Source organism: Pelophylax lessonae, assembly GCF_965119305.1.
Source record: "Pelophylax lessonae genome assembly, chromosome: 3".
Classification (NCBI taxonomy): Eukaryota; Metazoa; Chordata; class Amphibia; order Anura; family Ranidae; genus Pelophylax; species Pelophylax lessonae.
Window position 1 is genome coordinate 15,525,562 of NC_138770.1, and position 17,768 is coordinate 15,543,329.

The 17,768-nt window shown below is 47.2% G+C and overlaps 4 protein-coding genes across 4 annotated transcripts in view; 1 reads left to right on the forward strand and 3 right to left on the reverse strand.

Annotated features, from left to right (window-relative positions):
- Window positions 1-14,284, reverse strand: part of LOC309550765 (uncharacterized protein) — a 42,464-nt gene extending 28,180 nt beyond the window's left edge. The window contains exon 1 of the mRNA XM_082251100.1: window positions 14,229-14,284. The gene's annotated coding sequence lies outside the window, so the exon portion shown is untranslated. The remainder of the gene's footprint in view (window positions 1-14,228) is intronic.
- Window positions 1-17,768, reverse strand: part of LOC309550230 (uncharacterized protein) — a gene marked incomplete at its 5' end in the record, with an annotated part of 1,091,635 nt that overhangs the window by 368,406 nt on the left and 705,461 nt on the right. The gene's annotated exons all lie outside the window — the stretch shown is intronic.
- LOC309548744 (uncharacterized protein) lies at window positions 23-8,085 on the reverse strand (the record flags this gene model as incomplete). Its single annotated transcript, XM_082248694.1, has 3 exons — window positions 23-111; window positions 4,475-5,422; window positions 7,992-8,085. 3 exons carry the CDS (start codon window positions 8,083-8,085, stop codon window positions 23-25), a joined length of 1,131 nt encoding a protein of 376 aa, XP_082104820.1.
- The window catches only part of LOC309548745 (uncharacterized protein), a gene marked incomplete at both ends in the record, with an annotated part of 197,458 nt that continues 197,131 nt past the window's right edge, over window positions 17,442-17,768 (forward strand). The window contains one exon of the mRNA XM_082248695.1: window positions 17,442-17,450. Coding sequence (XP_082104821.1) covers window positions 17,442-17,450 — 9 coding nt within the window. The remainder of the gene's footprint in view (window positions 17,451-17,768) is intronic.

The following is a 17,768-nucleotide window of genomic DNA, read 5'->3' on the forward strand; positions in this document are numbered from 1 at the left end:
AGCATATTGAAAGAGGTCACTATTAACAGCTCAGTGAGAGAAATTCAATACCTTCATCAGTGGAGATATCCTTAGGAAGAGCAGGAGGGCTGAGAAATTTAAGCAAAGCACCTTGAGGGAGAAAGATGGTAACACTTTATAAATGACACCATTTGTACAAGACTGACAAGTAGAGCTATTTTATCCAGTGTTATTTATCACTTACCACTATCTTGTTTTTTCTTATCCTCCTCTTCCTCTTCTGGCTTCCTGTAGCATATGTCCGCTTCATGACTGGTAATACCACCAGATTACAGTTGTGTTCCTTCTTCTCCTTTGTGCAATGCCAACCCAACCTGTTGGAATGGGAGAGCCCAGGAAAACAGGTGCAAGTGGCGGCTGAACACAACCATGGGGATCATTTTTGCTACACAAAAAGCATCATGGCAACATCATATAGTATCCATCCTCTGCTGTTCGCACAGGTGATCAAATACCACCAAAAGAAAGCTCTGTTTGTGGGAAAAAAAGGACGACAATTTCATTTGGGTACGGCGTTGCATGACCACACAACTGTCAGTTGAAGTCGCACAGCGCCGAATCGCAAAAAGTGGCCTGGACATAAGACAGCAAAATCCTCCGGTGGTAAAGTGGTTAAATTTGAACAGTGTACTATACATAGATAAGATAGATATGAAAGCATATAGGGCAATATATATAAAAGAGCAAATTCTAGTTAAAAGTGGTAAAAGTGCAGACATGGTAAAGGAGATATCATAGGCTGTGCAGACATGATACAGGACATCAGAGGCTGTGTGGACATGGTACAGGACGTCAGAGGCTGTGCGGACATGGTCAGAGGCTGTGGGGGCATGGTACAGGAGATGTCAGAGGCTGTGGGGATATGTACAGGAGATGTCAAAGGCTGTGGGGACATGGTACAGGAGATGTCAGAGGCTGTGCGGACATGGTACAGGAGAGGTCAGAGGTAGTGATGTCACAAACCTAAAATTTGCCGTTCACGAACGGCGAACATCGGCAAATGTTCGCGAACTGGGCGAACCGCCATAGAGTTCAATAGGCAGGGGAATTTTAAAACCCACAGGGACTCTTTCTGGCCACAATAGTGATGGAAAAGTTGTTTCAAGGGGACTAACACCTGGACTGTGGCATGCCGGATGGGGATCCATGGCAAAACTCCCATGGAAAATTACGTAGTTGACGCAGAGTCGGGTTTTATTCCATAAAGGGCATAAATCACCTAACATTCCTAAATTGTTTGGAATAACGTGCTTTAAAACATCCAGTGTGTGTATACGATCAGGTATGATGTTGTATCGATCAGGTAGTGTAAGGGTTACGCCCGCTTCACAGAGACAGACCAAACTCCCCGTTTAACGCACCGCAAACAGACCAGAACCGACCAAAATGGAACAGGAACTGGGCTTTAAGGGTTAGGGTTAGGTTTAGTGTTAGGGGCTAGGGTTAGGGTTACGGTGAGATACTTAGGGTTAGAGTTAGTAACCCTACCCCTACGCCTCTAACCCTAACCGTCTAACCCTAAGCACTAAAAATAACCCTAACCCTAATTCTAATTTTTTTTCTGGTTCTGGACATGCTACAGAGCTGAAACTTCACAGGTACACTTTTTATACCCCCAGACACTGAATCACACAAAAAAGTTCTTAAAAATTGTCATTTTTTGATAGAGAGCCAATTATTGGAAAAATTAAAAAAAAATAAAAAAAAAATAAAAAATGTCTTTGGATTTAGCGTCTGGGGGGTCTAAAAAGTGTACCTGTGAAGTTTCAGCTCTGTAGCGTGTCCGGAACCAGAAAAAAATTACCAATTAGGGTTAGGGCTAGGGTTATTTTTATGGCTAGGCTTAGAGGGTTAGGGTTAAGGTTAGAGGGTTAGGGTTATGGTTAGAGGGTTAGGTTTAGTGTTAGGGGATAGGGTTAGGGTTACGGTGAGATACTTAGGGTTAGAGTTAGTAGCCCTACCCCTACCCCTCTAACCCTAACCACTAAAAATAACCCTAACCTTAGCCCTGACCCTAACCCTACCCCTTATTCTAATTTTTTTTCTGGTTCTGGACATGCTACAGAGCTGAAACTTCACAGGTACACTTTTTAGACCCCACAGACAATAAATCACACAAAAAAAGTTCTTAAAAATTGTCCTTTTTGATAGAGAGCCAATTATTGGAAAAATTAAAAAAAAAAAAAATAAATAAATAAAAAATTTGTAGCATGTCCGGAACCAGAAGAAAATTACCAATAAGGGTTAGGGCTAGGGTTAGGATTAGTGCTAGGGTTAAGGTTATTTTTATGGCTAGGCTTAGAAGGTTAGGGTTAAGGTTAGAGGGTTAGGGTTATGGTTAGAGGGTTAGTGTTAGGTCGATAGGGTTACGGTGAGATACTTAGGGTTAGAGTTAGTAACCCTACCCCTCTAACCCTAACCCTCTAACCCTAAGCACTAAAAATTACCCTAACCTTAGTCCTAACCCTAATTCTATTTTTTTTTTCTGCATCCTGGACATGCTACAGAGCTGAAACTTCACAGGTTCATTTTTTAGACCCCCCAAACAATAAATCCAAAGAAATTTATTTTTTTATTTTTTCAATAATTGGCTCTCTATCAAAAATGACAATTTTTAAGAACTTTTTTTTTGTGTGATTTAGTGTCGGGGGGGGGGGGGGGGTGTCTAAAAAGTGTACCTGTGAAGTTTCAGCTCTGTAGCATGTCCAGAACCAAAAAAAATATTTTTCAGTAGAGCAGGGATGGTGGGAACCCTCCTTTTTATAACTATATGATCTTTTTTTCTGGTTCTGGACATGCTACAGAGCTGAAACTTCACAGGTACACTTTTTAGACCCCCCCAGATACTAATCCAAAAAAAGTAATGCCTGCCACCGTATATATCAGTGGTGGGTGTGCAGTGGCACTGCAGTGGGCACAGTACACTCTGTGGACCTGACAGTCACTGGCAGCCCAGGCAACTGCAATAATAAAAAATATATATTTTTTTTTCAATTTGCAACAAGATGCTGTGCCACCGTATATAAATATCAGTGGTGGGCAGTGCACTGCAGTGGGTGCAGTACACTCTGTGGACCTGACACAGCACTCACTGCAATTATGACAGAGGAAAAAAAAAAAAAAATTTTAAAATGCAAGGTACTGTGCCTGTGCCACCCGAAATGAGTGTGATGTGCACACAGTACAGTCTGTGGTGGGTCTGTGGCCTCTCACACACAGCGGGCAGGCAACTGCAGTGCACTATATATATATATATATATATATATATATATATATATATATATATATAAAATACTCAAATATCAACCCTCAAAAGGGCTTTTGGGGACAATAGATATATATATATATATCACAGAACAAAAAGAATTACACAAATACCAGCCCTAAACAGGGCTTTTTGGGGACAATAGATATATATATATATATATCCAAAAAAAACCTCAAATACCAGCCCTAGGAAGGGCTTTTTGGGGTGCTGTCCTTACAGCAGGAGTGTACCAAGAACACTGGCTAACAACAAGACCGGGAACACTGACTAACTGTCCCTAGCTATAACAGCAGCAGCACTCTCCCTGCTCTCACTAACACACTGCTTCAGAAATGATCTAAGATGGATGCTGCCCTTGCTTATTTATAGGAGGTGGGAGGGTGTGGGAGGTATGCTGATTGGCCTGGAATGTGTCTGCTGACTGTGAGGTTCAGGGTCAAAGTTTGCCTCAATGATGATGTATAGGAGGCGGACCGAACATCGCATATGTTCGCCCGCAGCGGCGAACGCGAACATGCTAAGTTCGCCGGGAACTGTCCGCCAGCGAACAGTTCAGTACATCACTACTCCTCAGTCCCCAGACGTTTGCAGACTGTTATAAAAAGAAGAGGGGAGGCCACACAGTGGTAAACATGGCCTTGTACCAACTTTTTTGAGATGTGTTGATGCCATAAAATTTTAAATCAACTTATTTTCCCCTTAAAATTATACATTTCCTCAGTTTAAACATTTGATATGCCATCTATGTTGTATTCTGAATAAAATATTGAAAGTTGAAACTTCCACATCATTGCATTCTGTTTTTAATAACAATTTGTACAGTGTCCCAACTTTTTTGGAATCAAGTTTGTATATCTGAGGTGTATATCAGGGTGTGCTTCTTCCCCACATGAGAGCTGTGATGTTCAGCAGCATTCATATAGAAGACATTTCCCACACTCAACACACTAATGCACCTCGAGGATTGTGTGGGGGCCCCTGATGTACAGGAAGATAGGACTTCAGTGAGGAACATTTCCCTCACTCAGGACAGGAAAATGGCTTCTCCCGTGTGCAATCTCAGATGTGTGGAAAGATTGCACTTCTGTGTAAAATATTTCCCGCACTCAGGACAGGAATATGGCTTCTCCCCCGTGTGCAATCTCTGATGTCTGTAAAGACTGGACTTCCGGGAAAAACATTTGCCGCACTCAGGACAGGAAATCGGCTTCTTCTTGTGAGATCTCTGATGTGTTTTAAGACTGGAGGTCACTGCAAAACATTTCCCGCACTCAGGACAGGAATAGGGCTTCTTCTTGTGAGATTTCTGATGTCTGTAAAGACTGGAGGTCACTGAAAAACATTTCCCACACTCAGGACAGGAATACGGCTTCTCCCCTGTGTGACACCTCTGATGTGTAACAAGGTCTGATTTTTGTGCAAAACATCTCCCACACTCAGAGCAGGAAATTGGCTTTTGCCCCGTGTGAGATCTCTGATGTGCGCAGAGATGGGACTTCACTGAAAAACATTTCCCACACTCAGGACAGGAAAGTGGCTTCTTTCCCGTGTGAGATCTCTGATGTCTGTAAAGATGGGACTTCACTGAAAAACATTTCCCACACTCAGGACAGGAATACGGCTTTTCCCCTGTGTGAGACCTCTGATGTGTAACAAGGTTTGATTTGTTTGGAAAATGTTTCCCGCACTCAGAGCAGGAAAGTGGCTTCTGCCCCGTGTGCAATCTCTGATGTGCGTAAAGATGGGACTTCACTGAAAAACAATTTCCACACTCAGAACAGGAATACGGCTTCTCGTCTATGTGAGATCTTTTATGCCTGCTAAGTTCAGATTTAGATATAAAACACTTTGCACACTCAGAGCAGGAAACTGGCTTCTCCCCTGTGTGAGATCTATGATGTTTGTAAAGATTGCACTTCACTGAAAAACATTTTCCACACTCAGGACAGGAATACGGCTTCTCACCTGTGTGAGATCTCTGATGAGTGTGAAGTTTTGACTTCTGTGAAAAACATTTCCCGCACTCAGGACAGGAATACGGCTTCTCCCCTGTGTGAGATCTTTTATGCACACTAAGTTGGGATTTATAATTAAAACTCTTCCCGCACTCAGTACAGGAAAACCTCTTATCTGCTGGAAGGAAGGCACCTTTCCTCACAGTCTGAGGTTTCTCAGGATAAGAGGAATACGATGGTCCGGCACCGTCCCTCACAGTCTGAGGTTCCTCAGGATAAGAGGAATACGATGGTCCAGCACCATCCCTCACAGTCTGAGGTTCCTCAGGATAAGAGGAATACGATGGTCCGGCACCGTCCCTCACAGTCTGAGGTTCCTCAGGATAAGAGGAATATGATGGTCCGGCACCGTCCCTCACAGTCTGAGGTTCCTCAGGATAAGAGGAATACGATGGTCCATCTACACTGTGTGGTCCCGGATGGACATTTGAGGTAGCCGGGTTTTCTCCTGGACTATACTGTGTGATGTCCTCATCTTCTACTTTACAGTCTGGAGACAAAGTGAGACAATCCTCTGAGGTTTTCCTCATCTCCCGTCCATCTACTAAAATAGAAATACAAAGATTATTATTAGACATCAGCAGATTGGTTCCCCTAAACCAGGACTCCGCCCACATCAGACAGCTTTGTCTCTGAGGATCTTACAATTCCCCCCTCAAGGTAACTAGTAAATGGGTCCTCTGATCTCCTACCAGTTCATTTCTTTATTCATGGACCTTAGTCAGAGAGAAAGAGGAAACAATGAGAACTGTCTTTTATAGGAGTGACAGTGATGAGGGGATTATAGGACGAGTGTCCCCTACCCCCTCTATCACTCATTGCCATCTTCCCTATTTAGTCCATCATTTAGTCATGAATAACAGCGGGGCTGAGCCCAGGGGCGGACTGGGCCGGGGGGAAGGGGGGCAATCTCCCCCTGGGTCGCTCTGATTTGCTGTAAAAAGGCAGCTGTGTTGCCAGCTCAGAACTGCACACAAGCAGTTCCAGAGCTGGCCGAGTGCGGCTGTGTGTGAAGCGATGTGTTTTGTCACAGACACACAGACAGGGCTGACAGTCTCTGTGTTATGGAACGAGTTATCCAGCCCCTCCCTCCTCCACACGGATTGGCTGCTAGAGGCTGCTCTGCCCTCTCTGTGCTGTGACTGTCTGTGAAGAGAATATGTGGGCGGGAAAGTTCAAGCTGAGCAGTCAGAGCCTGAAATGAATCCTGTGAATGTCCAGTGCCCGTGCAAGTAAGTGAACTTCTCCTCACCTCTCCCCCCCACCCCCTGCTGCGTCTCCCTCCCCCTCTCTGCAGAGAGATTTTTATTTCTAGCAGCCGGTGACAGTACCTTGCTTGCCATAGGCGCTATGCACTGGGCTCACACTGGTATGGTTTGGCTGCAATGCTGGACTGGTGTACTGGCAGCCTTCCTGCATGTTACCCCCAGTCCCATAGACCTCCTATTAGAGTGCACATATTTACTGCATGTTCTGAAAATGCACAAAAAATCCGGCATGCTGCATCTTTGGTGCACTTTCTGAAAATGCAGCAAAAATGCACAACCTAAAAAGAGTCTAAGGGACTGCGGCTAAGGAAAACTGTGAGTAAATCAGCACATCAGCCAAACCGCAGCACACCGTGTGAGCCCAAAGGCACTTACAGCAGGAACTGCCACTTCACTGAAAAGTGATCCATGCTCAGGTCACTTTTCAAAAGGCATTTGTCAGGCAGTGAGGAGGTGATATCACATTTCCTCCCTGCCTGTATTAACTTCCTAGATGCCAGTCCCTCCAGGTTATGTCAGTCCCTCCAGGTTATGCCAGTCCCTCCAGGTTATGTCAGTCCCTCCAGGTTATGTCAGTCCCTCCAGGTTATGCCAGTCCCTCCAGTTTATGCCAGTCCCTCCAGGTTATGCCAGTCCCTCCAGGTTATGTCAGTCCCTCCAGTTTATGCCAGTCCCTCCAGTTTATGCCAGTCCCTCCAGGTTATGTCAGTCCCTCCAGGTTATGCCAGTCCCTCCAGGTTATGTCAGTCCCTCCAGGTTATGTCAGTCCCTCCAGTTTATGTCAGTCCCTCCAGGTTATGTCAGTCCCTCCAGGTCATGTCAGTCCCTCCAGGTCATGTCAGTCCCTCCAGGATAATGGCACTTCTAAAAGGGGGGCTCCACTTAGGTGTAGAAATTCACTTTGAACTCCACTTTATTTCTATTCCAGCCACCTCAATGTTTGCACATCTATTACCTATAGAGAGTTATGGAAATAAGGTGAAGTTCAAAGTGAATTTCTTCACCTAAGTGGAGCCCCCCCCCCCTTTAGAAGATTTGAGGATATTATTAAACCCAGAGACTAATGGAATTAAGCCACCATAGACAGGTTGAAATGTCTGCTGAACCAGCAGGATTAGATCTATCTATGTGCAGACTGGTTGTACAGAATTTATCAACTGACTTCAGTACAACCAGCGTCTCTTTTTTATTGTCGATCACTGCTGGCTGTTATAGCTTCCGGCAGTGTTTATTCTGATGGCTGGGAAACTTTCACACACCAACACACAACTCTTATGGAAGTTTGGTAAATCGAATGCCAGGCTTCCCTAGCATTACACCTGTGTGGCTGCCACCAAATCTGGATACAAGTCAGCACAGGCTCCTGGAAACAGAGGAGGGTGGCCAGTAAGAGGAGAGCTGGGATATGACGTTACTTACTGTATGTCATATCCCTGCCACTCCTAAACCTGCTCCACTGCAGCACCAGACCCACAATGCCCTTATCTGGCTCTGGGGGCCGGTGCACCGGCATGTGCTTTTCTCACTACCTGCAATTGACACAGGAGGAGCCCTCAGCCTGGAGAACCTGGTGGTTGTGCCCAGGGAGACAACAGGACTTGCGTTTTTAGCCTGCTGCGCTCACTGTGACTCTCAGCTACACTGGTTGCTTGGCTTGCCCAGTGGTGTGGTGCTCACTCATCAGAGAAGGTCCTGACTCCACAAGTAGCGCTTAGTGTGGCAGCAGTGACAGCCAAGACTTTACTCTTAGGCCCCTTTCACACAGGCAGACTGTTCAGATCCGCCTGTTTGTTTTTTTGGCGGATCTGAACGGTCCCCCCATGCTTTCCTATGGGGCATCGGATGGCAGCGGACACCCGATCCGATCCGTCAAATCTGGACAGATGGAAACCCTATTTTCCATCCGTCCAGCGGATCGGATTGGATGGGATCGGATGAGAACGGACAGACTCTTCCCCCATAGAGATGACAGCTGTGTCTCCTGAGAAAACGGAATCCGTCCGACGGACGGATAGTGTGAAAGGGGCCTAAATCTTCCTGCAGTCTCTTTGGTCTGTGTACTGAGTGTGGGGAAGGGGCAGGCTCTCTGTCTCAATCTCTCTGGGGGCAATCAGTCTGTGAGACTGCTACATATAATTGCCCAAACATAGAGAGACTGCCCGCACAGAAAGAGACCGCTTCACACTGCCTGCACAGAGTGAGACCGCTTCACACTGCCTGCACAGAGTGAGAGAGAGACCGCTCAACATTTCCCACACAGAGAGAGAGACAGCTCCAGATTGCCTGCGCAAAGAGAGACCGGTTCACACTGTGGAGCAGTCTCTCTCTCTCTCTGTGCAAGTAATCTGGAGCGGTCTCCCTCTCTCTCTGTGCAGACAGTGTGAACCGGTCTCTCTCTCTGTGCAAGCAATGTGGAGCGGTCTCTCTCTCTGTAAAGCAGTCTCTCTTTCAGTGCAGGTAGTGTGAAGTGGTCTCTCTCTCTCTCTCTCTCTGTGCAGGCAGTGTGGAGCGGTCTCTCTCTCTCTCTAAGGCAATGTGGAGCGGTCTCTCTCACTCTCTGTACGGCAATGTGGAGCAGTCTCCCCCTCTCTCTCTCTGTATGGGCAATGTGGAGCAGTCTCCCCCCCTCTTTCTCTCTCTCTCTCTGTATGGGCAATGTGGAGCAGTCTCCCCCCCTCTTTCTCTCTCTCTCTCTGTATGGGCAATGTGGAGCAGTCTCCCTCTCTCTCTCTCTGTGGGCAACGTGGTGCAGATGGATGGTGAGCTGATTCGGTGGTTCAATGGGCCACTTGACTGGACTTTCCCCCCAGGCCTAAGGCTGCCAGCCCTCCCCTGCAGTCCCCGACCCCTTCGGCACCACCCATGGACTCTCCCTCAATGACTGTTTCTCAAGGGGATGCGGGAGACCTCCGGGCACTGATACAGGCCTTGCCTACCAAAAGGGACTTTGAAGCCTTGGCCCGGTGCCTGGAGGAGGCACATGCTAGAGACTTGCAGGCGGTGCGCTCTGACTTTCAGGTGCTCACTGACCGGGTGTCCGCAGGAGAGTCCTCCGTCACTTCTCTGGAGGAGAGGGTCTCCCGTCTGAAGGCTGCCCGAATGGAACAAGCTACTCATGTCGGAGATCTGCAATTGCGTCTGGAGGAGTTGGAGAACAGAAGCCGCAGGAACAACCTGCGGCTCCGGGGGATCCCAGAAGCCACGGGGCAGGATTCCTTGCAACACACGGTTCGAGCCATCTGCCAACGTCTGACCCCGGACCTTCAGTCTCCCCCCCTGGAATTCGATAGGGTGCATAGGGCACTGGGCCCCCGATCCTCGGACGCTGCCCAGCCGCACAATGTCATTTGCCGGCTGCATCGCTATGCACACAGAGACGCCATTATCAGACAAGCTTGGGAGGCGGGAGACATCAATTTCGATGGCGCCAAAGTCCGGATATTGCCTGACCTATCGCGGGCAACCCTTCAGCGTAGAGCCCTTCTGCATCCCCTTCTGAAATGGATCTGGCAGTTGGGGTGTACCTACAGGTGGGGATTCCCTATCTCCCTCACGGTACGTAAGGGACGTAAGGGAGCTTCCTCGTTTGTGGTTCGCCACCCGGGTGACCTCCCGGAACTATTCGCCTTTTTGGACATGGAGCCGATCGTGGTGCCCAACTGGTTACGAGATCTACCAGGCCTGGGACGCGGTCCACCTTCTACGCCGACCCGAGACAGAGGACTCCCTCCCCGCACTCCCCGTGGACGCCGTCGGCTGCCTATGAAACCGGCGACATTGGTAAGAGAAGACTGATCGGTCTCCGGGCCTTGCCCTGGAGCTCTACTTCCCATTGTCCCTGGCGTACACAACGGCATCCTTCCCCTACGCCTTTGACTGTTAGCTCTGCCTGGGGCCTAGACTGCCGGGTGCTCCCCCTGTGACCTACGTTCACTTACCGATCCATATCCTCTCCCCCGCCAAGATGCTGAGACTGTGGTAAGACTGCTGTGCGAGCCCTTACCCTTGGTTCCCGCTCTGCCCGGCTGTCTATGTTTCAGGATCGGGACGGCTCCCTCACTCCTGCTGCCTGACCTATCTCCCGGACATGACTGTAGAGTGGTGGCCGTCTCTCCGTTGCCCCCCCACCCTGGTGACCCTTGGGGAATGCTAGGTGCCGATCCGATCTACCTTTTTGCTTTTCCGGAGCACCCCGGACTATGGCGGTTATGGTTTAATACCCCCCCACTTTTTTATGCTACCACGTGTGCCTTTATACTGTTCGGTATGGGTATGATTTAGTTAAGCTGTTGTTGATGTGCACTTTGCACTAATCGTCACTGTTTTATGATTCTATGAACTGGGGGGTACCGGGTGGGTGGCGGGGGGAGTGCGGGAGGACGAGCCAGACATCTCTGGTTTGCCTCGTTCAACCACTGTGGTGGGGGGCTCAGGGGATGCCAACGGCTTCTGGGTCGGCCGCCCTTTTCCCCCAACCCACACGGCGCCTACTGCCGGCTGTGGGGGAGGGGGGCTGGCTGGACTAGACGCCGGGTCTTTGGGGGTGACGGCGGGAGTTGGATGGGTGTGACACGATTTGGTGGGTGGGGGTGGGCCTGCTGCTGGAAGCCACCCGAGCCCCTGGGGGTCGGCTCCGGCGAGGGGTGGGGTGCTGGGCTTGACGGGGGCGGTGATCAGCTCCCGCTGGCTAATGGTGTCCTGAGCCCTTGCCCGGGACACGATGCTGGACACTCGGATGAGGTCCGGTTATTAGGGTTGGGACGCACTCACTGGCTTGTCTATTTCTCCCACGGGTGGCTGACTGGGAGGGGGGTGCACCCTGAGGTTTGGTCCCCCTTGGGATCTTTGGGGGGAGGAGGGTTTGCATCCCTTGGGATGCAGGGGACAAGCTGGGAGCACCCAATGCCCCTATACCTCTCCTAGGGCTCCAGGGGCAACATGCCCATCGCAAGAGACCTTGCATTACAGTTGCAATCAGCAACCGCTTTCTTGATGTTCTGCTCATTGCTTAAATGTTTTTCTATGCTCATGGCTTAGTGAAAATGAACATTTTGCTGCCAGCTGAACCCCAGAATCTCCATAAATCCAGTCTAGAGACATAAATTGTGTCTGCAGCACAGAGAAGGAAGATTATCCGAGAGAAATACAGGAATACAGGACGGGGAACACAGCTCAGGAAAGTGACCAGGGGATTACAGGCTGATATCACCCAGTCCCCGCCCTACTCTGGACCAATCAGTGAGCAGTATGGGTGGAGGAATGTATTTAGTGTTAATGACCCACCTGTGCTGATCTCTGTAGGAGTGTCCTCCTCTATAAATGTCCCCGTTATTCCATCCTCCTCCATAGACTGCTGATCATCCCTCACATACATCTCTTCTTCTTCTGCTTTAACCTCAAATTCTATATCGATTGGATCTCCACTCTAAATCAAGAAAATGAAATAATATCATCTGTAAAATATAAGATTTATTATTGTGACATAAAAATCCACACATTGTCTCCATGAGTCTGTGTTTTATCATCTCTGTCTCACCAACCTTGTAACAGTGAGGGATGGTGTGATCTTCCTGTGTGGAATCCCGGGAATACAGAGGACGGGGACATCTCTCTGGTGGGTTCCTGGTATTAGGTGGCTCCATCATATCCTTGTGTCCTTCTGAAAACTCCTCCATCACTCCATAGTCCTCATCCTCCTCTTTATACTCTTCTTTAACATCAATATTATCATCCCCGAGGTTTCCACTCTGAATAAATAATAAAACATTCATTGTAACAAACATGCTGTATATAAATCAGAACTACCAATCATTGTCCCTCATCTACCTGGTGATGGTGGGGGATGGTGTGACCTTCCTGTGTGGAATCCCGGGAATACAGAGGACGGGGACATCTCTCTGGTGGGTTTCTGTAGCTGGATGACTCCACCATGGTGTCCTGGTACAGATCTTTGTGTTCTTTTAGAAACTCTGACTCCTCCATCACCCCATCCTCATCATCCTCCTCTTTTATCTCTTCTTTAACCCCAACTTTAGAATCTCTCAGGTTTCCACTCTGAATATATAATAAAAATGACATCAATGGTAACAATGCAGATAATGTACAGATCCTAATGATACTATCAGTGATTGTTCCTCATCTACCTGATGATGGTGGGGGATGGTGTGACCTTCCTGTGTGGAATCCCCGGGAATACAGAGGACGGGGACATCTCTCTGGTGGGTTCCCATTACTGGATCCATCTGTAGGAAACACACACACTGACTGAATACATTGTTTCTATGTGTTTATCAGATGATGGGGGATCTAGGTGGACCCTCCGTACTGCTCTCTCCTTTACAATAAAGTCTCCTCTTACCCGGTGATGTGAGGGGCGGCTGATTCTCCATCATGACGTCCTTGTAGAGATCCTTGTGTCCTTCTAAATACTCCCACTCCTCCATGGAGAAATAGACAGTGACATCCTGACACCTTATAGGAACCTGACACACACAATGATACAGTCACCATCCAGACACATCCCTTGTCTGTTACTGGATAATGTCCCAGAATTCCCAGCACCGCTCACCTCTCCTCCATGATCTCTCTGGTGACTTCTAGAATCTTCTTTGTATTTCTCTATTCTATCAGGGAGGGAGGTGGAGGCAATGTGATGGTCATATGATCACCAGACTTCACAGGAGGAAAACTCTAGATCTGAACACAAATAGTAAAATCAAATGAAATTCCCAGAATCCTCCTCACCTCACCATTCAGGTTTCCATTTGATAAAAGCCCCACCTCAGACTGAGGTATAATTTACCCACACAGGACCCCCACACTACGCAGGGTAAAAGCTTGTTGCAGACATTCTGACATCATTACATACAACGCAGGACCAACAGTCCCACTTTGCTAATGAGGATGCCAAGGGTCCGCCCACATCCTAAGAGCATGAGAAAAAAAAAGCCAGATGGAGGGACATTGGGAGGAGGAGCTGTGAGGTCAGTGTGATGTCATAGGACATATAGACTCCTGAATGCAGGGACATTTGGATGGGGAGATTTGAGGGGCCCTCTATATGAGGCTCTCATGTGAGCAGGTGACGTGCGGAGGAACGGAGTGTAAATAGCAGACAATTTTTTCCAGAGCTCCTAATGGTGGGGATGGATTTTGCTACATGCTGGTGCCAAGTTTCCACCCCCCAGGGTCTCTGCAGGTGTGGAGAAAAGCTGTGTAAGAGGATATGGAGGAGAGATGAGGAGGAGATCCAGGAATCAGGATAAAGGTCAGGACAAAGAACAGACGAGCGCATCCAAGAGATGAGGGGGAGGGGAAGAAGTCACTTAAGGTGATCATAGATACATGGAAATTCAGCTGGTTCAGCAGGGATCGGTCACATTTCCATCCATGTGTGGTCACTGCCGCATAAAAGTCACTCAATCAGTGGCTGCAGTCAATAGCTTCATCACTGATCTGTGTATTCTGAGAGTGGAGGAGCGCCCCCCATTGTTAGAATACAATAGTGCAGCGGGGAGGATTCCCCCATCTCCCTCCAATATGTGGATGAGGGAATCGCTTCAGTTTTTTTCACCATGTATGGCCAGCTTTGGAAGCAAGATATATTAATATCTTGCTTCCAACTAATCCCCCTGAAGGGGTTAATCTATGTATTACCTCCTCTGCCGCCAATTCCTGCAGTGTCTTCTCTCTCCGTCCTACCAAATTGAATGTCCTGTCAGAATCTGACATCACTTCCTGTCTGTATTCCATAGAGACTTCCTGTCTGTATTCCATAAAGACTTCATGTCAGTATTCCATAGAGACTTCCTGTCTGGGTAGAAGTGAGATCACCACCTTGTGGAGCTCAGAGGAACTGCAGCCCTGAGAACCGTCTGGTAGTGTGAACACGGCCTTGTGCTGTGTGTGTATGTACTGTATATCCTTCCCCTTTCTCTCCTCCCTGAGTGTGTATGAAGAGGCGGAGCTCCTGCTGGAACAGTGGTCGGAGGAGGAAGCCGAGTCTAGGAGGGAGACTGACAGAAAGCGCAGCAGACTTGCAGGAGTGAGCGAGGAGGATCCAGTTCCTTTGCCATAGGAGGTGAGGAGAGTGTGAAAAGCTGGGAGTCATATTGCTCTGGTGAGTGGGGAAGCACTACTAAGGGGGCGCCCTCACCATCACATGTGTTAGAGGTGGAAGAAGGCGTGGCTACACTACAGCTGGCACAGTTTGGAGCACGGAGCACTTTCACACCTTATCAACTTTTCATTTATTTGTGGACTTTTTTTAAACAAAATAAGTTAATTGAAGTAGATGCAAAGTGGAAGCAGTGGACTTGCAGAGAACATTATATTGAATACAAAATATTTTATGATTACATGAATTTACACCGATTATTATTTTATTTATTATAGCAGAAAATATTATAATAATAAAGAAGTAGGTGCAAGGTGTAAGCGGTGGATCTGCAGGGAACAGCATCTTGAGCACAAAGCACTTTATATTGTATATGAATTTGCACATGGATCAGTTTACTTAATTTATTCATAAACACCATAAGATCAATGAAGTAGGTGTAAAGTGGAAGCAGTAGATCTGCAGAGAATATTATTTTGAGCCCCTAGCACTTTATATATGAATGTATCCCCATATTTTAGTGTATTTGTGATAATTTATGTGCACACACAATAGGACAGCGCTGTGACACATAATGCTCTTCTAGTTGATAAAGGGAATTCTTACCTTTGTTACAGCAGCAGTCCGGTATAAGTTATTTTTGTAGGTATTTGAGTTGTTACACATAGCGCGGGTTTTTATCATTTTATATTGGTGACATAATTGCCCAAATCTGGGGATCAGGAGCCATTTCCACCCTTTACTCTCGTCTGGGGTTCTTTGTATCCATATAACAGATGTTCTACATGACTAAATCTGCACTCAATTTTACTGCAAAATCAAAGTTGCCAAAATGTCTCCCCCCGAGCAGTAATATATTTCTATCCCCCTTGGTGGGAGTGGAGATGACCCATCTATAAGGATATACAGTACATACACACACAGCACAAGGCTGTGAGAATAACCTACCCCGTGAGAAATGACTACCCTCGTCACTTCCTGTCAGGAACAGCTGAGCAGCGTAGCAGTGCTCAAAGCCCCGGATAAGTCATTGAACAGCTGAGGAATTGACAAGTGCGCATGCACGGAGGGTATGGAATGTTCACGGCAGTGTGTGTAACGATACACAGCGGCGGTTACATTAAAACAGCTCGGCTGCAATATAAATCATCTCCGCTCCTGTCCCTGTCACTTCCCTCATCTTGGCTACTAAATGTAAAAGCGGCGGCGGGTGTATGAAATGTAAATGACGGAGATGTCGGCTCCGTGATCCGCTTTTATATTTAGTAGCCAAGATCAGGTAAGTGCTAGGGGTAGGAGCGGAGATGACTTATATTGCAGCGGAGATATTTTAATGTGGTGATGCGGTGTATAACACACTACCGTGAACATTTCATACCCTCTGCTGACATAGGTGCACCGGAAGTGACGAAGGTAGGCATTTCTCACGGGTAGGTTTTTTCACGGAACACCGTGTTCACACTACCAGACGTTTCTCAGGGTTGCAGTTCATCTGAGCTCCACAAGGTGGTGATCTCACTTCTACCCAGACAGGAAGTCTCTATGGAATACAGACAGGAAATGATGTCAGGTACACACAGGAAGTTCCGGGTGAGAGGTGAGTCTGGAGGAAGTAGAGAGGAGACGTTGCTGGAAGAGACAGCAGAGGAGGTAATAAGATCTTATTTTCTATTTACACCCAGTAACCCCCCCCCGTCATGTCCGTCCTCTTCCTCCATAGTCACTGTGATGTCTTTTATCTCCAGCAGATGATGATACACACATATATAGTGTGGTAACCTAGATTAACCCCTTCAGGGGGATCAGTTGATGAATAATATATCTTGCTTCCAAAGCTGACCATACATGGTTCAGTTTTATCGTTCAGCCAGCGGGATGAGTAAAGAAACTGAAGCGATTCCCCCATCCACACATTGAAGGGGATGGATCCTCCCCACTGCACTATTGTATTCTAACAATGGGGGCGCTCCTCCGCTCTCAGAATACACAGATCAGTGATGAAGCTATTGGCTGCAGCTGCTGATGGGGTGACTTTTATCCGGAAGTGACCACACATGGATGTAAATGTGACCGATCCCTGCTGAACCAGCTGAATTTCCACATATCTATGGTCACCTCCCCTCCCCCTCATCTCTTTCATTATGTAAGTCATGCGGAGAGAACGGAAAGAAAGTAGGGAAATGGCGCTGCCTGGTTAGGAAGATGTAGTGGGAGATAGTTAACGTGCAAATATGCTGAGGTAGGGGAATGATGCACTGAATAAAAATGTAATGACCTTTCCAAAGAAAAGGAGGTGTACTCTCTGATGGTAGATAAGTAATATAAAGTGTGAAGTGCAAATTAAATATAGTACACTGTGGTGCAGTGTGAAAAAAAACACTGGTGTGGATATTTTGTGACAAATATGGCCTGTGGTGTCACCAAAAAAGGTGTGCATAAATGTGGTGATATAAAGTGGTGCTCTAACCAAATAAAATGTAGGCAATGGGTTAAATGAGCTACTATGGCTAGAAAATTATAAATACATTAGAACATGTTAAGCAACACAAATGTGACCACACAATATCTAAATAAATAGTAAAATCAATAAATATGCTCGATTGTAAAGTGCTGATGTAGGGAAGAGGTCTATCCCAAAATATCAAAATATTGGTGACACATAGGTAGAATAAATAATAGTGACTGGACTCAAATATAAGTGACGAATAAATAAATATGGTGAAAAATAAATAAATAATATAAATGGTGAAAAGATGTCCAAAGTGAGGCCAGTGCCCGTGTGGGTATATAAAACGCGGTAAAATATGGAATAAGCAAGCAAGTCCGTTATTAACAGCAAATGACAGTTTTCAATAGTGAACATGCAGTGGGTGACCCCGTGGTGGGCGGTGAGGTACTCAGTGACCCCTCTAGTGAATGATGCACTCACCAGAGATACCCACCGCACACAGGGGTATAGAGCGGGTATATATGGGAATCCAATGTATGGCTCCTGATGTCCTCAGCTGGTCCTGGGATTGGGCGTCTGCAGAGGAGGATTCCTAAGTGGGGAGCGCCTGGGGTCTATGTGGAAAACTCGA